The following is a 22,880-nucleotide window of genomic DNA, read 5'->3' on the forward strand; positions in this document are numbered from 1 at the left end:
TTTGATCCCCTGCTGATTTTGTACGTTTGCCCACTGACAAAGAAACGATCAGTCTATAATTTTAATGGTAGGTTTATTTGAACAGTGAGAGACAGAATAACAACAAAATCCAGAAAAACGCATGTCAAAAATGTTATAAATTGATTTGCATTTTAATGAGGGAAATAAGTATTTGACCCCTCTGCAAAACATGACTTAGTACTTGGTGGCAAAACCCTTGTTGGCAATCACTGAGGTCAGACGTTTCTTGTAGTTGGCCACCAGGTTTGCACACATCTCAGGAGGGATTTTGTCCCACTCCTCTTTGCAGATATTCTCCAAGTCATTAAGGTTTCGAGGCTGGCATTTGGCAACTCGAACCTTCAGCTCCCTCCACAGATTTTCTATGGGATGAAGGTCTGGAGACTGGCTAGGCCACTCCAGGACCTTAAGGTGCTTCTTCTTGAGCCACTCCTTTGTTGCCTTGGCCGTGTGTTTTGGGTCATTGTCATGCTGGAATACCCATCCACGACCCATTTTCAATGCCCTGGCTGAGGGAAAGAGGTTCTCATCCAATATTTGACGGTACATGGCCCCATCCATCGTCCCTTTGATGCGGTGAAGTTGTCCTGTCCCCTTAGCAGAAAAACACCCCCAAAGCATAATGTTTCCACCTCCATGTTTGACGGTGGGGATGATGTTCTTGGGGTCATAGGCAGCATTCCTCCTCCTCCAAACACGGTGAGTTGAGTTGATGCCAAAGCGCTCCATTTTGGTCTCATCTGACCACAACACTTTCACCCAGTTGTCCTCTGAATCATTCAGATGTTCATTGGCAAACTTCAGACGGGCATGTATATGTGCTTTCTTGAGCAGGGGGACCTTGCGGGCACTGCAGGATTTCAGTCCTTCATGGCGTAGTGTGTTACCAAATGTTTTCTTGGTGACTATGGTCCCAGCTGCCTTGAGATCATTGACAAGATCCTCCCGTGTAGTTCTGGGCTGATTCCTCACTGTTCTCATGATCATTGCAACTCCGCGAGGTGAGATCTTGCATGGAGCCCCAGGCCGAGGGAGATTGACAGTTCTTTTGTGTTTCTTCCATTTGCGAATAATCGCACCAACTGTTGTCACCTCACCAAGCTACTTGGCAATGGTCTTGTAGCCCATTCCAGCCTTGTGTCGGTCTACAATCTTGTCCCTGACATCCTTGGAGAGCTCTTTGGTCTTGGCCATGGTGGAGAGTTTGGAATCTGATTCATTGATTGGTAACAAGCTGAGATTAGGAGCACTTCCTTTAAGAGTGTGCTCCTAATCTCAGCTCGTTACCTGTATAAAAGACACATGGGAGCCAGAAATCTTGCTGATTGAGAGGGGGTCAAATACTTATTTCCCTCAATAAAATGCAAATCAATTTATAACATTTTTGACATGCGTTTTTCTGGATTTTGTTGTTGTTATTCTGTCTCTCACTGTTCAAATAAACCTACCATTAAAATTATAGAATGATCATTTCTTTGTCAGTGGGCAAACGTACAAAATCAGCAGGGGATCAAATACTTTTTTCCCTCACTGTACATATTATTAAGTTATTATTATTATTCACGCTTGTCTGTGGTTTGCCACACCTCTGAATCATTATCTGTGCATGTTAAACATTATAATTATACCTTAAATGATTGTATTTAAACAGACGAAAAAGTTGAAAATGCAGACAATCAGGCCAAACTGCTGATGAACTCCAACACTGCTCAAATATAAACTTGAAGGCGGCGTGTGCATGTGCCAATCACCAACTCTGAGGCCCAGCAACTGAATGGCTAAATCACAACCGAGTCTCTGAGAGTTGCCCGTCATTGGACACTCTGAGGAAGAAGCAGCTGAGAGGGTAGGAACACGGTGGAGTTGGGGAGACGGGAGCGGCTGCACCGCCGTGCCGAGCGCTCACCACTCGTGATGGTTGTCCACGAAGGCCGACATGGGGCTGATTTGCACGGTGTACGTGTCGTTGGCCGAGTACTCAAAGAGGCCGTAGTAGGGGTTGAAGAGCTCTCGCGACACCAGGAAGAAGAACTCCCGGGAGGGCCCGCTGTAGTCCAGCCTGCACGAGGGGACCCGGGGGGCACACGCAGGGAGCAGCCCATCCCAGACACCTACAGATTACAGAGCGGCCAGGTACGCCGCACTCTGCACGCTGCCACGCATATAATGACGCGTTGATTCAAGATACATTTTTTCGTTACAAAAATAAACTATTTTACCAGGTAACGCCCACTGAGCTAATAGCTTATTTTTCAGAAGCGACCTGGCCACAAATGATATCTCAAAAAGAGTGGCTTATCATGTGGAAATATAAACGCATATTTCTAAATGTGGAGGAAAAAACCCAAAGACCCAGAGAAAAATCCACGAGACCATGTGGAGAAAATGCAAACTCCAAATATACAGCAGCAGGCGTCGGGTCGGGATCGAACCCACGACCTCCAGCATACCAGGCGAGGTAATTAACATCTCGCCATTGTGGTGAGATTAATTGATTTTTATGCTCACGATACTTGCATCATCGAATCGGTTTTGCTAGAATAAATTATTTTTACGTATACGTTGTATGTAACCAATTCACAAAAAAGCCTTTTTTTTTCACAGTCATCAAAAAGAATTGATTCTTGATTCAAATTGCCACCAAGAATTGTGACGATTCATTTCTACCTGCAATTCAACCGACTTGCATGGGATGGCATATTGTTGATGACTTGTCCACTGACGAAGTTCAGCGGAGAGCGACGAGTACTACAGACGGCCACCGAGGATGCTACCGGACGGCTCGGCGATTCGGCACACGATGAACGCACGAATGCATGAGATCGATAAGCTCATTCCCTGCAAGCTTTTTATCGTTGTTTTTTTTTAAATATTATATTTGAATGTTGCAATCAGTACCATGTCAAGAGACAAATGCATATCTACTTGGAACCCTGAGTTAGTAGTCCAGCACGATGTGTGCGAGCTGACAATGGGTACCAGTCCTTTCAACGCGAGGGAGGGGAGGGGAGGGAGCGGAGGGTTGTTACAGGTCAACAGCGGTCTGCTCACCCCTCCTCGCCCACAAAGGTAACGTAGAGCTTGTTTCTCTGCAGGTCCTTGCGCGAGTGGGCCATCACCTGATTGAAGGCGTCCTCCAGTAGATGGTCGCGCCTGATGACCAGCCTGCACAGAGGGCACGATGGCGGGGAGGGTGGTGGGGAGGCGGTCACACAGGGATATCAGGGCCTACTAGGCCTTGCTAAATGTTAGCTCTCCCGTTTATCCATTCATAACACAATGAATTTGACGACGGCATAACACGGCCTACTCTGTAAACTGTTATTATGATGGCATCGTTAAAGATCCACTTTGGTGACCGCACAGACTTTGGTGCCTGTCCAAATGTAACTCCAGACTCCATGTGAACTGGCTATTGGTAAATGGGTAAGTCCACAAGAATCGATGATGGTCAGATAAAACCACCTGTCCCATCCTGCACCCTTTGCCATAGGTGTCTGCAACTATTTTGAGCATATATGCTGAACTTCTTTCGCACCGTACGTAGCTGACCGTGCTAATCGGAGGTGCGAGGGAAGGACAACCAACTAAACACAAAATAATCCCTTTGGGGATGACCATTGCCTCCGGAAATTGAACAGGCACGGCTTGCTGATGAAACCAATGATGACGAAACAAGTTCTGGGTTGTTTGACTCGTTTAAATCGAAGCTACTTCACACCATTCATTTTTAAAGCCGACAGGTCGGTGGGCTTTCACTGTCCGTCCAATTTCTACGTCGCTATATGCTGTACTCCATGACGTAAGCTCATCGTCGTTTGCGAGGGCGGGCGGGCGGAGCAGGCGGAGCAGGACGGAGCGGGTGGAGGGGGGCGACCTCACTTGATCTTGCCGGGACCCTGTCCGTATCCCTTGGACTCCAGCTTGCGGTAGAAGTTGCGCAGCTTCGCCTCGAAGTCTCTCTTGTAAGGGGCCGGGGCGCGGGCGTTCGCGCGCTGCGATCCTGCCGAGTGCACGCCGAGATTGCAAGATTGAAAAGGGGCCCGCGGCCCGTCGGGTCTGGCGCTGCAGGGGGTTACTGCTGTTAGGGCCTGGGTGCCAAACGAGAAGGCAGTGTGCGAAAGACCCAACGCAAGAAGATTCCTGGGTTTTGATCTTCCACGAGCCTCATGGTTCACCCTAAACAGCATCCACTGCACAGATCAAGGCAGCGGATGCGGATACCCGATGCACCAATGGAAAGTTAACAAACTGTCCAGTGCGCGATTGTTATGATCCAGAATAAACTGTACAACGTATAACGACGCAGCGCCCGATCCACAAATACGACGGAGACATCACACAGCGATACACTCCGCTGCTCCTGACGCGGCTGTTTGGCTTGACCACCTGGATGTGAAACTGTAGTTGTTGGTCTGCATCTACAGCAGCCATACGAAAGATGAAGAAGTAGACAGTGTGTAATGAACAGTTTACCAAGTAGGCTTTCGCGACCAAATTATATAATAGATTAGTAAACAGTCACCCCCCCCCTCACATTTAATTTGGGGGGGGGATGACTGTTTACTAATATATTACTAATTACAATACCTCCATCTCAAATCACTGCACCTGAATGGGTTAAAAGATGACGTCACCGTGCTGCTCTATTTAAGACCGGGAGCAAGGGGAGGGCTTCACCATTCTGGCAAATTGCCCGATGATGCTGGATGTAATTATCAGCGAACGTAGTACTCAAACATTGTAAATGATGTTAAATCACTCTTCAACACACCGGTGGGCTAAAGTAGTGAACTATTTTGTCTTTTGGAAACGTGACACTTTTTTTTACTGTTTGGCAGTGTCCTGGTGGTGGAGGGTTACGACACATTTATAAATAACGCGATCTAACCGAAAAAATGTTTGTTATGTGTAATGAACGAACGCCTATGCCAAACCACCTTCATACTCGGACTGCTGATGACACACGCAATCAAATCAGGCAGTGCATGTATACCAAGCCAATCCCCGGGTCATCGACGCCAGATTTAGACACAGGCATCCAATCGGTGAATATCGTTGAGAATTAAGCCCTGAGCTGGGGACGACCGTAGAAGAGTGTTAAAGCTTCCATTCCATGTCTCCTTGTGTGTTTGTGCGTCTGCACATAACAATTGTGAGCGAACAGAATCGCAACATAAACAAATTATTTGGTGATGCTGCGTTGGCAACAACAACACCGTATCCTTAAAAGGAAAAACAAGACAAAAATACATATAACCGGCAACGTTTTGGGCAATGAACCTTCTTCAAAGTCCAAAGTATAAAATAAGATGTTAAGCACACGCAAAATATAGAACTGAATGTTCTTGGCATTTCAGCGGACACAAATATGACTGGGCACACACAGGCTGGGTACACATTCTGCATCGAATGTATAGAAACACACGACCCGTGCTTTGTCCCACGTGCTGTTTGCTGTGTGTGTGTGTGGGGAGTGGTAGTGTATCGGTTAGCGCACTGCGCTACGAATTCGGTGATCCGAGTTCGATTCCCTCTCGCGACCAAAAACAGTGGCGAATATTTTAACCAGTCCTGTCCCTCCCGTAGGTCAACTCGGCCTCAAATGAGCACCCGGTGCAATTTGCAAACATCGCCATTGGGAAGACAAAGGCAGCCGGGCGTGGCGTTGGCCACCCACGCGTTAAGTGTGCCGTGCCGGCCTTCGTAGGCGGCCGCTAACAGGCACTTGCCCCAACAGTCTGTTAAAGGCCACACGGGGAGATGTTTGTCTTTGCTCGTGTACGAGGTGCCGTGCGCGCGGTGTGGAAGAGCGTGCTTGGTGCTGCGTACCGGGGGAGTTCTGCGGCGACGACCCCGGCGAGCTGCGTGGGGACTGCGTGTAGCTGGGGTGCAGCAGGGAGTGCGGCGGGATGAACGACATGATTTCATCCTCAAAGAGGCTGCGCACGCAGACACACACACGCACAACACACACAACACACACACGGGACAAACACCCAACAGGCCGTTAGTGAGCACCCATTATGGCTGGCATTGCACAAAAGGTGCAGATCAGAATCTTTATTTATCCTGGATGAATCCGATGAGCTATTTTTCACAGATATCCAGTAGGGGCGGGTCAGCAAGTTACAATAACAGCGCAAAAGACGATATGAGTGCGAGGTCGAGAAAAAGGAAAGCAAGCCCTTAAAAATACGTAAGTACAAATTGTACAAGTGACTAAATTCCCATAATTCCCCAATCCCACACAACCCCCACCCCCAACCCCCACCACACACCACACAAACTCCTACCACACCAATTGCACCTCTGAGTTCTCAATCGAACACATTGGGTCCGATATCCATGCGTTATTCATCATGATTATTATCTTAGGCTAAGGGGACCTATGGGAGGCCCTGGCCGAGTTTATAAACCAATTTAAAATGGTCTTAAGCATTGCAATGAATTTCATCTGAAATAATAGTGCAGTCTGATGACCACCACACCATAAAAACACACACACACACACACAGGGAACCCCATATTTACACACGTGCAAATCAATAGCTCCAGCATTCATCGGTACAATGATGTACGAGTGTATATACATCACGCACAAACACACGGCGAATTACAACTTCCTCTTGTTCTTAAGTCAGCGGGATGTAAATAGCAGGAGACGATAAACCACGGAGTTCTTTTCGCTGAACCACAACAAAATCTGTGGCCGGAATAGCTCCCACCGCTTGACCAAGCAAGCTTGGCTTATGGTCAATGTGACATGTGCGGCTAGCCGAGCCCCAAGTCACACTCGTGTATACGCGTGACCCCGGACGGCCGGACGACGAGGCATACTGACATGCAGAAAAACCGAGAGCTGCAGACGCAGCGTGATTCTAACAGGGGCGTACGCAAATACACCCAACCAATCCAGCCACCAGCACATACAATTCCGAAAGTATGGCTGTAATGTGATGATAGTCTCGAATGGTGAATGTAAAGCCGGACGAAAAGTTGTTCAGCCTTGCTGCTTAATATTGGCCTCTTCAAGGTGGACTGCCTTCAGTGGCGAAGCGGCCCGATTATTTCCTTGTGGACTCGAGTAATACATGTGAAGATGCACTCAACACTGGTAGAGCGTAGCGTTTAATATGATAACAATGAAATAGTTCACTGGTTTTTTGAAACAGCCAGATCACAATAAATTGGGGCTCAGTCTCGTTGGATATTGGAAGCTAAGCAGCGTGCAGCCTGGTTATTACTTGGATAGGAGACTGCCCAGGAATAGCATAGAATATATAGATTTAAAGCTTTCGTGACTGCAAGGATCCATACACTTTGGTTCTATTCGGTAAGGTCACATAAAAAACAACAAAAAATAAAAAATTAACGACGTTTCGGCCACAACACAAGTGGCCTTCATCAGGTGAAGGGACCAGACTGTCTAGTGGACAGCGCTGGAGTGAGCTTGGCTGTGTTCACTCCAGCGCTGTCCTCTAGACAGTCTGGTCCCTTCACCTGATGAAGGCCACTTGTGTTGTGGCCGAAACGTCGTGAATTTTTATTTTTTGTAGTTTTTTTACGTGACTTTACCGAATAGAACCAAAGAGTAAGCATAGAATATAATTTACTATTATTGGCTTTTGTTTTGTCCTTGTGCAACTTGTCCATATACACTTATTAGATATTTATTGTGAGCGAATTTCTTACCTTTTCTCTATTGTGCACTCATATAATATTTTGTGTTGTGTGTTGATGTAACTTGCCGACTCTGGCCCCTACTCGACATTTGTGTAAAAGAGCTTCATAGCTCATCTAATTATTCCAGTGCAAGTACAAATTCTGATTCTGTGCGAATAACGTTCTTCACAAATATGCTGACTCGCACAAGACAAAGCAATTCTTCTACCCTGATTATTATAATGATTATTCCGCTTGTTTAGCCATGAAATCCTCAACGAGTCTCTAAACTTCTTTTTTTCAGGAGGGCCCTGCAAAGTATTTAAGTTCGGGAGCGATGCTGTCGTGTGCGATTCAAATCGAGCAATGTGCGGGTAATCTTTACCATTGCGATGTTTGACCAATACACTGCGTGGTTTCACCAACATAACCCTCCACCTCCCCCCCCATGATGCACAACCCCACACGTGAACATCAGTGTACAAAGACCACGGCTATTGGGTTACTGGCCAACACAGTCACGGCTAACTTACAGCCGCTGGAGACGGATGTAATGTAAATTAAAAAAATTAAATATATATCAGGAATCTTGAATTTCAATTGATTTGTCCGAGGGCATGGGAAAAAATGTACTGATAGCAAACGTGGCCAGTCACAGTTTGATGAGAGCTCACTCACAGCCCATGGCGAATGTCGTCAAATCGCGCAACGAATACCGGCAACAACGATGCAATTTCCTGGGGTCAATATTTAGTCAGAGATAATAAATAAAAACAGCTGAAACAAAGCCTCTTGATTTATTCTACGAGTGCTGTGGCGACGCGATCTGTACACCGACAAGAGAGAGGGAATGTGGCCATACTGGAATATTATAGCCTGTGAACCCATAAGATTAATTTCCCATATGCACTACGAACATTTTGGTGACCGAGGTCACTCGAGGCAACTGAGACTCATTTTGGTCCTCTCCAAAGTTCTCACCTGGTTACACAAGCTCAAGTTGAAACCCGAACACTGCCTCATAACAGAAACATATTGAACAGGCTGCCGTTTGAGGTGGGTTTTTTTTCCAGAGCAAGGTCAGTTAAGAAGAGGCATTGCTTGTGCTTGCGCAACAACTCCCAGTGCAGCTATTCTAGATTTGAAGCTTTCGTGACTTCAAGGATCCATACTCTTTGGTTCTATTCGGTAAAGTCACGTAGGTAAAAAAATAAACAACAAAAATCACGACGTTTCGGCCACAACACAAGCGGCCTTCATCAGGTGAAGTCAGACAGTCTGGTCCCTTCACCTGATCAGACAGTCTGGTCCCTTCACCTGACGAAGGCCGCTTGTGTTGTGGCCGAAACGTCGTGATTTTTTTTTTTTACCTACGTGACTTTACCAAAAAGAACCAAAGAGTATGGATCCCAGTGCAGCGTCTCTCATTGTTTTTGTGAAAAAGAACGTGAAGATTTTCCGGCCAGCTAGCAAGGGAATGAGTGGTATTTTCCACAATGAGACTGGGCCCACGCGAGAGCAGGAAACGGCTCGTGGCTGGCGCTAGGAGGCAGCGGGGTGGCCCGGGCAATGCGTGGACGTTGCTGTGCCTATGTCGGGGCAAGTGAGTCCTCACCACTGACATCCTTGGTCTGGGTCCAGGGCTACCGCCTAACATAGAGCCAGGTATTCATGTGCGGTGAATGCGATAGCCTCAGCCAAGGTTTACAATGCAGAGGAGAAAACATTCCAGATAGAAACAATCGCGAAAAACTACGGACGGCCCAGAGCCAACCACACTCGCTTGTTTGCGGGAAAGCAACACAGTGAAGAGGTTGTGTAAGTGGTTGTGTAAGGTGGCCCTTTGAATGAAATATTACCACTGCCGGATCTTTCAGTAAGATTTATGACAACTGTTTAAGAGGCTTTCTTGATGGGTTGAGAAAGAGAACGCTTTAATTCCTTGGCAAAGTGCTTGACGGAACGTGGAAAAAGGTGCGACGGTGCTGGTAGAGGAATTGCGATATTCGGTAATTGGTGATGTGATTAGCACGGTGGGCTACGTACGGCGCGAAAGAAGTTCAACGTACACGCATATACATACAAATGCAAAAGGAGGCTTGCAATCAACACTGAAACACGCTGCAGGCCGACCGACGAGGCCTTGCAAAAGTTTATCCATTTCAATAAGCTCCTTCGTGGGCATATAAAAGAACGTGGGCGTGCACTCCACTTTGCTCTCTCCCCAACAAACGCACGCAGCGTACACCAGGGCCCACCGGCCCAAGGCGCAGGCCATCGGCAGAGGCCCAACTGCGTCGGCCTGGGTGCCCCGGTCGTTACGCAGCGTGCCCCAGCGGCACTCGGAGCGGGAAGCAACGGCTCGGGAGGGGGCATGCGTCAACATGCGCCCCCCCCCCCCCGCCTCCCTCCGCTCGTGCCTTTTTCTTTTTCAAAAGTATTTTTTTATGAACATGACGTAGGCTTTCGCGACCAACATTATCTGCAAGAGGTTTTTTTTTTGCGTTAGATGTTAGATCGTGTAAATATAAATGTTACATCCGCCACCACCCGACACAGCCAATTAGCAAGGTTTGTCACGTAAACAGAATATGGCAATTCGTTACGAGTACAGCACACCGGTGTGTTGGAGAGTAAACCCACAACATTGAGAACTCGAGTACGAGGTTTCGCCAGTAATTTACGTGACAAACCTCACTAATTGGCTGTGTCGGGTGGTGGCGGGTTTACGCGATCTAACCCCAAAAACCTCTATTAAGGACTATTCATCAGGTAGACACAAAAGGTTGACACCAGCACAAACACATTCCGGATTACAGCACAATGGAAAACTGTCTAAACCACATGTTTCAATAAACTGTTTAAATAAATTCGACAACCCTGGGGTCTTCCTAAGCTCTGATACCCCTGCAGGAGAAGGAAAGAAAAAGAAGGGGGTGGGGGGGGGTGCCTAAATTACCTATTGAATGTTCTTAAGAATCAATGCCCACTGGATCAGAGGTAGTGAAGGGGTTCCATGCCTTTTGAAAGCAAGGGGAAAGGGGTTCAACATTTAATGCTCAGCGGCAGGAAGAAACTGCACACGGGTTTAATGAAAAGGTTAGCAGGAATTGATTTTTTTGTCTGCTTTTACAAACGTGGAAGGCGTGTGCACGTTGCATCGCCACCTGTTTGAGCAGCGGCTCACGCCCGTCAAACGAATCTTCTGCGCTCCTCGCAATCCGCAACAAAGCCCGGCGCGCGTGAATCGATGCAATCTTGCACGTGAAAAGTGCCATTTAAATTGCGCCGGTGGCAGGATATGAATAGATATCACCGATTACTCGGGTAGAGCCTTCTTGCTCATACAAATGCAGGTAGTGAAACAGTGCGTGTTCATTCATCTTGTATTGACAGGCCCAACTCTCTATACTCTATCTGGTTGTGAACGGTGGCAGGGTGCATCACACGCCAGTGCACAAGGCATGGCCGTGGATCCATTTGTCTGTACTGATAGTACAGACCTAACGTCCAACAATAATAACACAGATATGACGGCAGCTTTGTCATCAAGAATTGCCACTCTAGCACTCGTGATAAGGACGTTAGCGTGTAAACAACTGCAATGCACTGCTGTGAGCAACATGAAATGCTCTCAAATGAAATGATATTTTTCACTGCTAGATGAAACGCTCCCCACGACGCGCCATAGGGGGTGTGAACACGAGAATGGAACCATCGCTTGTTACGCGCTGGAGCGTTCCAGAGATTTGACGCAGGGAGACGTGTCTCGGAGCTGGGTGAGAATGATGAGAATGGGGAACCATGAGGCGCTAAGTGCAGAGGAGTGGAGAGGCGAACAGGGAGAATAACGCTGGAGGAGAGGCAATGGTGAAGATATCTGAAGGCCACGCGAACAGCAAGAGATTTGAAGTAAATGAAGACGGGAACCGTGCTAGGATGTGGAAACTGGAAGGGATGAGTGGGACAACTGTGGTATAGATTTGAACGAGATGGCTTACTATACGCCTATAGACGATATCGGGCATCTGAAGATAAGTGCCCGAGCGCAGGGCTGTCAGCAGAGCTCTGAGGGAGGAATTTGATGGCGAGTGTGAGGGGAGAGCGGTGAGGGAGTGTTTTACGGGAGGGTGTTCTGTTGAAGCACACGGCCCTGCAGAAGCCCCTAGGTGTGCGGAGCTGGTGAGCCAGTCCAACAAGTGAGCCTCCACCGTGCCGGGGGGGGGGATCCGGTTGCGGAGAGAGACGTGCGCACGGGAACGCACGGACTGCAGATGTGTGCGCTTACACCCGCACGTACGCTCACTCATCGTGCCGGCACAAGCATCACAATCGATTTATCTGCAATTATGATGCTTTTAATAAAAAAATACATCTGTATAAAGTATCTTGTTGACCATCCTGGCCAATAACTGCACAGATACAAGCAAAGGGCCATTTGGTGAGCCGAGGGCTCAGTTTCACCGTTGATTGCTTTCGCTGTTGTCGAATCATGTTACGTGTCCTGGCACAGACAGCGGGACAAGGTGGAATGATGGAGATGCTTTTGCCCAGGCGGGGCATAGCAACAAAGTAGCCGGGTTGCTCCCCTGGAGACGTGCTTACCGGAGGGCATTTACGTAACAGCACATGGCCTACATCGCTACAGCCCGAGGCAATGTGATGAGATGACACGCAACTTCTGGAGCAATAGCCCAACCGTGAACACCTTTGTCGGTGAGAATGTGTCAAAACGTCGAACTCTGTGCTTTCTCTACACGAATGTCAAAGCAAGAGGAAAAAGCACGCGCGTCAAGCGTGGGTTATACAACACTTATTATACACAGAGCGACCCGGGGCTGGCACAAAGAAGGCATAATTTCGTGCGTTTGGGAATTTTCTTGAAGCCTTTGTTAATCCTTTCGGCCACAGCCTCCGTGACTGCAGTGGTTCGAGCGAGCTCTGCCAAGGAGGAGGAGGCGCCTTTGTGCTCGTTATTCCTTAAAATGGACAAGGAAATTGGCTCGGAGGCCTTGGATTAGGTGAGTGGCACCAAAGGGCATTTAATCCATTCACAGCTAGAGGGGCGCCCAGCGTACCAATGGAGCAAACTGGTACTGCGTTAGCACTAGCAACACTAAACATTTATTTATAATAATTATCATTACCTATTAACCCAGGGAAGCCACAGAGTCGAGAGAGTCTTTTTCAGGAAGGCCCTGTTACGTTTGGACGTTGCGGCCAAAACCAGGTACAGCGTAATGTTTTCATCAGTGGAGGAAACCGCAGAAGCCAGTGGAACCCCATGCGGACTCCACACACAAACGTGCCCGAGTCGGGAATCGAGCACGGCTTCTTTTTGCTGCTTGGGGACAGTACCCAGGCGGCTCGGTTCGCTGAGCAGAGCAAGAACCGCAGCACAACGAGGACGCGCGCGTGGCAGCAGCGCGATGGCCAACGGAGGCGCCGCCGTTTCTCAGCGCGCGCTTCCCACCTGAGCAGGATGACGAGGTCGGCGTCGCCCGAGAGGCGCTCCAGGCCCGACGTGCCCTCGCTGCGCACGAACTGGATCTTCTCCCTGCGCGGGGGCCGGGGGGCAGAGCCGCAGTGAGGCGTCGCGTCGCACGCGCACAGGCACAGCACGTAGAGGAGGCAGCACGCGAATGCCGCCGCGTACAGCTCGCTCAGCGCACGCCGCGCGTCCGCCTCCGTCGGCGGCGGCGGCATTGCCGGGGGGGGGGGAGGGGGATGGCGCGAAGAGGCTCCGCGCCACCGCAGACGCTTCTCCTCCTCGCCCGTCGCGAGCGAAGGCCGCGGACGGGCGCGTTCGACAATCAGGAGGCTTTGCCCGCGTAGACGGCGCACGCGTCCGCGCGAGCGCCGGCGCGGGTCTCGGGTCGTGTTGCACGGAGTGAACCTCCCTCCCTCGCTCGCTCGCTCGCTCGGCTCGGGCTGAGTTCACGGAGGACCAGGACAGGTTGCCCACTCGCCCGCTCGCCCGCTCGCCAGCTCTCCTTATCGGGAATATTTGTCAACTGTCCTCGGCTGCGGGTCCACGCGTTTGCAAATCCGGTGGGTGGCTGCGCGTTATACGACACAGCACACACATGGACAGCGTCTTAAGAGTAAGGTACTGGAATACATATACTACTGTATGTGTGTATGTTCCTTGTTTAACAAGAATATATTTGAGATATAATACAGCAATATTCCAAAAAATTATGCTTAGATATTAATGAAAAGTCAATGTAGAAAAGCCAGACAATTGGCATTTAGCTTGAGGAAAGGCTATTACATTAAATACACATGCCTGTAAACAAATGACATTTGTGAAACTTGTATTCTATACAAGCAATTAACGATACCTTTTAAAATAGACTATTCGTACGACTGCTCAACCAGGAACACGTTTCACTTACGGTCGTCTCCAGTCACGTCCCCTTTCCAGAGGCAACGTCAAGTGGTAATATCTGACGTGCTACATGAGGCAGCGGGCGCTCGCGCTCCTTCGGCTACATCACGGCCTCCGCCGCAACCCGCGCACGTCTTCCGCGCGACCCTGGCGCACGACGTGCGAACGAGGCCAGCCCCGCCGCCGTAAACGCCACTCGTGGCCAACATCGGCGGACGGGAGGGAGGCTAATTGCATCAGCGACTCCCGCTGTCTGCAGCGAGCGTCAAACGCAATTAGCGGATGTGTCGCCGGGTTTAAATTCGTCACGGCGGCGGCGTTTCCGCCGTCGGGATAACGTTGGCTCTGGCGCGCCACGCGGAGATATCCGATGCTTTCAAGGGGCGCGCCTGCACTGGGAAAGGGAATTAACCGTTTACTGCCCGGATTTGGACTCGGGCTCGGGCGCACGTACGTCCCCCGAGCGGGAAGGCTATGCTTTGGAATTGAATTTTTTAAAAAGGCATTAATAAATAAAAATGTAATTAAAAAGGCGCACGTAATGCCAGGACGTAGAGTTTAGACTGACGGGCCGTGTCGTCCCCAGTGGTCAAAGCGCACGCCTGCCTCTGGAGCCCGACGACAGGGCAGCTTCGTTTTGTCGGATTGCCCAGCTCGGCAGCCAGTTCAAGCAGGGGGACGATGGATATCAGGGACCCCCACAGCCGGCCAGTACATCTCTGCGGGAAATTACCGCGATGTCACTTGGTCACGCAGCACGTTGCGATATCAGTTCACACAACTGGGTGTTGTGCACCGCTTGCCCAAAATACTGCCACTTCCAGTGCCGCAAATTCAACGGAATGCGTTGAGCGAAGAGAAGTGCGGCGCCCTGAGACTTGTCAGCGGTGTGGCGCCCTCAACTTTTGACGAGTGAATATCAAAGCTACTCGCGCGCACGCACTCACGTGGTGGACCGTACACGCAAGAAATGAGACCGGGAAAAATATCGACAGATAGTCGCTGGTAATAGGTAATCTCAAGGAGGCCTTACAAACGTTCAGGTATAAATAATAAATTAAACTGCTGCCGCAAAGAGACGCGTCCCGCGTGTCCTTCACATACACGAGCAACGGCCATGCACCCAGAGTAACAATTACAATGCACAACCACTACATCTACACGGAAAACAAGGTTTGAAGAAAGCCACACGTGATTTATGGGATATTCATCTCAACAAGCAGTTCAATATGGTGAACGCTGTACACGTTAAAAAATATATTAAAATTTATGTTTGGGAAGCAAATGAATTACAGAGCAACAGTTAAGTATGTATTCTTTCTCAAGTGTAAATATCAACCACCCAGTACTGTAATTATCAATGCTTTGATTAGTTACATAGAAACAGATGCTGCTGCTGCTGATGACAATGACGATGGAGCTCCTCGTGGGTATGCAACACATACCAAGTTTATGAATCAATACTTTGGTCAAAACGAATCAATGTAGAATGCACACGCCTGGACGTATACGGTTTTGTGTTCGTTATTCATGGATTGTGCACAGGCCATTAACCACTCCAGAACCCTGTGTAAGAGCAGAGACACGTGTCACATTGCAGGCACGACCTGGTAATTATATATATGTATGGTTTTTGCTGGAAATACTTCAAACATCTTGTTTGTAAAATTCCAAAACGATCCTCTTACAAGCTGTACAAACAAACACGTGTGTGGCTTACCTCGTTTCTTCTCACTTTATTGGCTCTTGGATATTAAATTAACCAAATTAAGTGCAAAACCCACGTCTTAAAAATGCACTTTAACAAACATTTCAGTGGTGTTTTTTTATGTTGAGCAAACAAATTGGGGAAGATGTTGTTCGGGTGATTAGAGGTAATTACAATATGAGAGAGAGAGAGACTGTTGTCCAAGGACGAGCACTTATCAACAGGGCATTGTGCACATGGAGAGGGAGTGGAACACAGGTGCATGTCACAATCCCGTTCGTGCAGAGCAAGCGCCGTTCACAACGCCCATGCCCTCGATGCAGCAGAGGCTTTTTGCCTGATAACAACAGCAGCCGCCATTCGCCACGACGTGGCGGTGATAACACCACGGCGCTTGTGACAGCCTTGGGTCCACTTTGAGACAACGTGAGGTGTAGGAAGGCTCGCTGATAGGGAGTTTATGGGACAGATCCAGGTGCCATGGGCCATGAAGATGCATTGTTCACAGTGCACTGTAGACGCGGCTCTTTATAAGCAGTCTAACTGGACAAATCCTTGACTATGGTCAATTCTGGAACTTTACGAAGTGATGGCACGCCATCTGTTGAGGGCAATTAAGGAACCGACTGAGTTTTATCTCCAATAAGTGGCACAGAATCTGGTCTTCTGGACACAATTATGATGGCATTAATTGATACAAAGTGGCCTCTTGTTCCCAGGGCTTTACACAACAAAAGTGATGGCTTCACAGTGCTGGCATCTCACCCCAGACCAGCTACAATGTTAAGTGACATTTTTGTGTGGTTTTACATAACTAAAAGCAAATAATAAAATAATTTATAGCCCTTTGTCAATCCACTCCTGGACGAAAGCATGAAGCATTTGTTTGGGGTACCACGGTGGTAAGATGTTAACTCCCTCGCCTGGTATGCAGAAGGTCATGGGTTTGATTCCAACCCTGATGCATTGCCCGTTCTCCCCGTGGTCGCGTGGATTTTTCTCCAGGTCCTCCGATTTATTGCTCCACATTTAGAATCAACACGCGTTCAGAGAATGTGGCTGCGATACATTTCCACGTGATAAGTTGCTTCGTTGAGCTATCATTTGTGACCAAGTCGCTTCTGAGAAAGAGCTATGTAGGTCAGTGGGTCTTACCTGGTAAAATAAATCAAATTTCCTCCTGATGACGATCGCTTTTGTTGCGATCGAAACGTCGTCACTTTTTTTTCTTCTTTCAACCCATCTACGTGACTTTAGCGAAAGACCCAAAGAATATGAATTCCTGCAGTCACGAAAGCTTTAAGTCAAGAAAAAAAAGTTTCATAGTTTTTTTATAGTTTTACTCTGCGTGAGTCACAGGGGGTTTGTTATTTGGCTATACTTGCCACACTAGTCAGTGCAGGTTTGCGCAAGGGATGGGTGTAGGACCGTTTCAGATATCACTCGCCACTGCTAATAGTCACGGCTGGGAACAGAACTCAGGTTGTTTGGGTTCCCCTGTTTATATAATCACAGTACTTGAGATGCATAACTGAGAGCTGTCATTGCCCAGCTGATCAGAGTATGTTGCTAATTTTATATAAGTTAATGAGTTTAAATGGAGGTTAAAGTTGACCATAATCCCAGAAAGCAATTCAAACGAGCGAAACTGTTTTTTCTCATAAGAATGTGGGATTCGCCCCACTGGCTGAAAAATGGTAACAAGAAATGGTAACAAGCAAGTAGTATCGAACTCCCGTGAGAGCAAGACGCCGCTTCTACTTGATTTACTCGTGTACCAAAGTTCTTCAGTTAAACATTCAATAAAAGCTGGCTCGATTCTATTTGCGAGAAAATTCCAAAACAAATTGATTACTTTCACAAAAACAAGATCCAATAGCCATAATGGACTCATAATTGCCCACCGGAATGGTAAAAGTGACCTTCATCCTGGTATAATGAAGCGAAACTGTTTGGGCGTGGATACGCATACGACAAAGCCTAAAGAGCATTTTACTTAAAACAATGGGTCAGGCCGGCCTGATACGCACCGTTTTGATTGCTTATTTTCCGCACCGCTATAAGCCATCAATGTGACTCCGTGACGAGTTAACGAGCGCGTGACGCTCCACAGCAGGCAGCTGAGCTCAACGAGGGCGGCGTGGACCAGGCCAGAGAATCTCTTGGCAGGGCACCGCCCCGTGCTGACGGGAAACCTACAGAGCGGCAGAGGCCTCCGACGGGACAGGCGTCCATGAGGTTCATTGGCCAAACTCCATTTGATGGAGCCAGGCAAACTGCACCCTCCCCTCTTATTTCCTATGGCTTTTTGGGGGATTGCAACAGATTACAAATTGATGTTGAGATTTGATATCCATTCGACTGCTTTGGGAGTAGCCACGCGGATTTGTTTTCAGATCGCCGTTGAATGATCTCACTGGGCAGTGATTTCACGAATCTCCCCTCAAAGACACCCCCCAGAAATAACGTCAACTGCTTAGACTGGCCACGTGGAATGTCCAGGTACTTGCGAGGGAGGAAGGCTGACACTCCTCAGTCTAAAGCTGGACCTTTTCCACCCAGACTTTTGTAGGATGCAGAAGGTCCCGGTTGAAGTGTCATTAGGAAATTTGGACAATTCTCTGCTTAAGTGAAGGTTAGCGTCAGGCAAGAGGAAGTGGCACTTCTTATATGAATTCAAACATGGATGCGGTCTGGAGGCGTGACAGTGCGACTGGAGACACTAGGAGTCCCAGCTGTGATGGGCTTGCTGTCCCATCAATAGGAAGCGACGAATGGTGGTAGTGGTGGTGGTTGCCTCTGCTCCCACTGAAAATAAACATCCATGTCTGATGAGCCAGAAGACTTCTACGACCTGTCGCAGATGAAGGCTAAAGTTACCCACTGGAACAGTAATCCAATTAGGTGACTTCACTGCCAGAAAGTTAACACCGGGGGGAAAAGCGATTGGACGGTATTAGCCAGATCAACTCAATACAGTACTGTAATAATTTAGGCAGCCGAGGGATTTCTGTGCAGCCCATGGGAATCGCAGTTACCAACATACTGGGCTGACACAGGTGTGACGTGGTGCACGTTGGGTGCACTGACCAACACCAGCGGCCTGCTGGACTATGCAGTGGCTGGTCAGTACATGTGAGTCCAGAGCCGTGACCCCAAAGTCTGCTTGAGCGTGATCTGCTTGCCATCATATGAAGAGACGTCTGTCAGTCTTTCCATGTGGGATTGAGCACAACAACGTTAGCCTGCTCTCTGGTAGCTGTTAAAGTTTGCGAGCGAGAATGTGTTAAATGTCTGCAAGCTGGTCCTCACATCTGCCTTTCCGTTTGAGGTTTAAGACTGTATTTATGTTGAACTTCTTTCACGCCGTATATAGCCAACCATACTAATCGGAGGTGCGGGGGAAGGACAATAAACAAAACACAAAAAGCAAAACTGTGGCGAATAAGGCATTAAACATTTGCAAAAAGTAACCACACAAGGTGAGTGGCTGGCTGATGTGCCCTTTGCCAAAGTCTGGAGACTCATGGAGTCTCAAGACTTTTTCAGGAGGGTCGGTTTAAGTTTCTGCAAATGTGGCGACGATTGCTTGTTTGTACCCCAATTTGGTAATTTGCGGGTAATCTTTCAAATTTGGCAAATGTTTTGGACCATAACGCCAGCGCACAATGGTCTACTCTTCTTCGAATAAGATCACGGGATCTTTAAACCTCCGCTGTGAAGCAGATGGAACACGATGATAACTGGAGTACCCTGCCTGATGTCAACTCCGCAAATCTCCGCAACAGGCAGGCGAACGGGCCACGCCACGGTGCAAAAGCATGCGGCTGCTTCGACAGCAGAGTGAGGAGGGTGGCAAGGGTCGTGGGGATGGGGTGGTCACCTGAGAGAGGGGTGTCTGCTGAGACCCGGCTGCCTCTCTTGAAGAATCTCAAATGCGTTGGGTTGCCGGAGAAATGCGACAATTTTGTCGTTGTATGCTGGAACGACAGAAGCCACAATGGCAGCAGAACGTTAAATTCATTTCCGCTTGCACCGTGCATGAGGGTGGCATGGCCGTCACAGAGTGCCCTCCGCAGTGCCAACGAGCGCTGAGAGAACGGCCCTGCCGCCCGTCGGCCGTCTCGTCACTCCGACACGCACACAGCTGCCCGTACACGCCAGCAACTCACACACGCAAAGACAGCCACACACACACACGCACGGCCACTCACACACACACAGTGACTCACACACGCATACAGAGCCACTCACTTACACACAGCCACTCACACAAACATTGACACACACGCAGACAAAGCCACTCGCTCACACGCACACAGCCACTCACACACGCAAACAGTCACTCACACACACAGCCAATCAAATACACACACAGAGCGACTCACAAACACAGTGACACACGCGCAAACACAGCCACTCACTCACACACAGCCATTTACACATGTACAAACAACCATTCACTCACACACAGCCACTCACACACTCACACACAGCCACTTCCACACACAGTAACTCCGCACCTCCGATTAGCATGGTTGACCACGTATGGTGTGAAAGAAGTTCAACATACGTACAAACACAGCCACTCACGAAATTAAACTATTTTATTTTACCAGATAAGGCCCACTGAGATATATAGCTGTTTTTTCAGAAGCGACCTACAAATGATTGCCCAACGAAGTGGCTTATCACGTGGAAATTTATAGCAGCAAAATACTCTGAACACGTTTCCAAATGTGGAGGAAAAACTCAAGAGGACCTGGAGAAAAATGTCCGCGACCAAGGGGAGAACATACAAACTCCAAACAAACGGGTGTCAGTCGGGATCGAACCCACGACCTCCTGTATAACAGGTGAGGTAGTTAACATCTTGCCGCAGCCACACACGCACAGACAGCCACTCACTCACAACACGGCCACTCACACACGCACACATCTGTGCACAGAGTTATGCGAGGTAGCACGGGGTCCCTTCCAAGGACATAGAAGACGTGGCAAACAGCTCATTAATTAATTCATTCTAGATTTGTATTCAATTAAGTCTCTATTTCAATTGGTGCAATGTCATTTTTTTTCTCCAAGAGACCTTAGTAACGTGGTTAGGTTAAAATCATTGATTTGTGGGCAACTTAAAAATTGGTATCACAGGCTACGACATCACATAAGGGCACTTTGGTAATCAATTCATTGGAATAATGACTTCATAACTTAATTTATTCACAGATCAGCAAATCGAACACTCAGTTTAGAAATTATTTACTCTCAGATATTCTTAAGATAAAGTACTGCATAATACTTCTACTTACAAAAGACAAAATAACAATACTAACGATATTAACTTCCCCGGTAAAATAAAAGAGCCATGCACTCACAATAATTTTTACAAATGTTATCCTCACCATTAATCACCACCATCTTAGTTATATTTTTTACTCACACAGCAAGCAACCCAAACCACCACCACCACCACCGCCAACAATTTCCCAAGCTTCTGTGGAGGGAATTTCACTCCAAAAAACCAAACCCGCTGAAACAAAGTGGACGAACCGATGGGCATGGAGTCGTGGTAGGGGTAGCGGCCGCTCACGCTGAGGGTGTTGGCGGGGCGCGGTGTGACAGGCGGCCCGTGGTGCCTCTGATCGTCGCCGACCTGCACGGGAAAGAACGAGCGATGAGGGACGCCAACAAGGAGCGGCCCACACCCAGCGGAACCCAAGACGTCGTCCACGAGCACTCCGATGCGATGGACGACGGTGGAAGACCTCCGCCATGCGCACGTTACAATACGACATTTCACATTTTACGGAGCTAGAAATATGCGAGGTTTTTGTTTTCCCCTCCACGTTCTAAAAGGAATGTGAGACGCAGGTTTTGGACCAAAGGTAAATAAGAGGACGAGGGTAGGGCAGTTGACAAATAAGACAAGAGGAACACAATGGTATAAATACAATGGAGGTGGCGAGTTATACCAGGAGAAATAATAATTATCCGCAACAATCGATCTTAGTCTCAAGAGTCGTTTTGTGGGAAGGTCCTGCATTGGGATGTTCGGTCAATTCCACTCTTGAGTGTTTGGCAACCTGGAGTAAAGATAAAACCCCCGCGCAGATGGAATTAGAAATCCAATGCTACGTTGCGATCACCTGAACACGCTACCCAGCAGACCCATGCGGTTTCCCACACAAGCACCAAGTGCCCGAGTCCACGCGGACCGCGAGGCCGTTCCACCACGTGCCACCGCCGCTAGGACGCCCTCTGGCCTGTCCCGCGGGCCACAGCCTCGAGGGCCCGGCCCCAGGCATGGCATATTGGCGGGGGGGGGGGAAGGCAGAGGAGGGCCGTCCGCTCACCTCGCTGGCACTGTGGCTGCGCTGGCGCTGCAGGTGGCGGCGGTGAGCGATAGGCCCCGGGGGGCGGGCGCTCTGCACGGGGAGACGCGGGTCGATGAAGGTGGTGGTGCGCGCATTGTGGTCGACGAAGAACGGCTGCACAAAACACGACAAGACGCCACGGGGAAGTCTGGGATCGGCAGCCCCGCGTCTGGACCCGCGCGCCAGTGCCGCACCAGGTTACACTGAACTCGCCGTCACGAGCGCGCGAGGACGGGTGGACGACACCGCTCTGGACGCGTTCGGTGGAACAGCGCCAGAAGCGTTATGCTGCCGGTGCGCTGGGAGCGTGAGATGATGTGCCTGGTGTTGCGACAGCAGCGGTGGTGTTGTTGTCCGTTCATTGTTTGTTGTCAATTATACCCCAAAAGTAACGATGAACATTAAGGCAAACTGCAAAGCATCTTCTGTCCTAAGCCCTGAACACCCATTGACAGAACATTAGAAAGTCGTAGCCGAATATGATGAGGATGATCCATTGTATGTTTTTTCTAAACATGCTTCAATGGGCTTTTCACCAAAACCTTTACACTGAGCTCTTTAACTTTGCAGATGTGCGAGAATACCTACAGAGCTATTTGAAGCAAAATCAACAGAATGACTGATATTTGTTCATAGCCACAGGCGACAAGGTTCTAATGGTAAATCCTCCGCACTTGAGAACCCAATCGACATCCTGAGATGACAAAGGCCTCAGCAGAGC

The 22,880-nt window shown here is 48.7% G+C and overlaps 1 protein-coding gene across 6 annotated transcripts in view; it reads right to left on the reverse strand.

The window, feature by feature from the left end:
* The window catches only part of LOC116938831 (E3 ubiquitin-protein ligase HECW2-like), a 209,041-nt gene that overhangs the window by 24,652 nt on the left and 161,509 nt on the right, over window positions 1-22,880 (reverse strand). For all 6 annotated transcript variants that reach the window (XM_032946526.2, XM_032946531.2, XM_032946529.2 and 3 more), the window contains 8 exons: window positions 22,139-22,273; window positions 21,336-21,438; window positions 19,669-19,765; window positions 13,160-13,243; window positions 5,854-5,963; window positions 3,904-4,024; window positions 3,073-3,186; window positions 1,928-2,080 (listed from right to left, as the gene is read on the reverse strand). In XM_032946526.2, coding sequence (XP_032802417.2) covers window positions 1,928-2,080; window positions 3,073-3,186; window positions 3,904-4,024; window positions 5,854-5,963; window positions 13,160-13,243; window positions 19,669-19,765; window positions 21,336-21,438; window positions 22,139-22,273 — 917 coding nt within the window. The remainder of the gene's footprint in view (window positions 1-1,927; window positions 2,081-3,072; window positions 3,187-3,903; window positions 4,025-5,853; window positions 5,964-13,159; window positions 13,244-19,668; window positions 19,766-21,335; window positions 21,439-22,138; window positions 22,274-22,880) is intronic.

The sequence above is a fragment of the Petromyzon marinus genome, chromosome 4 (assembly GCF_048934315.1).
Source record: "Petromyzon marinus isolate PM22_M1 ecotype Great Lakes invasive population chromosome 4, UKy_Petmar_22M1.pri1.0, whole genome shotgun sequence".
Lineage (NCBI taxonomy): Eukaryota > Metazoa > Chordata > Hyperoartia > Petromyzontiformes > Petromyzontidae > Petromyzon > Petromyzon marinus.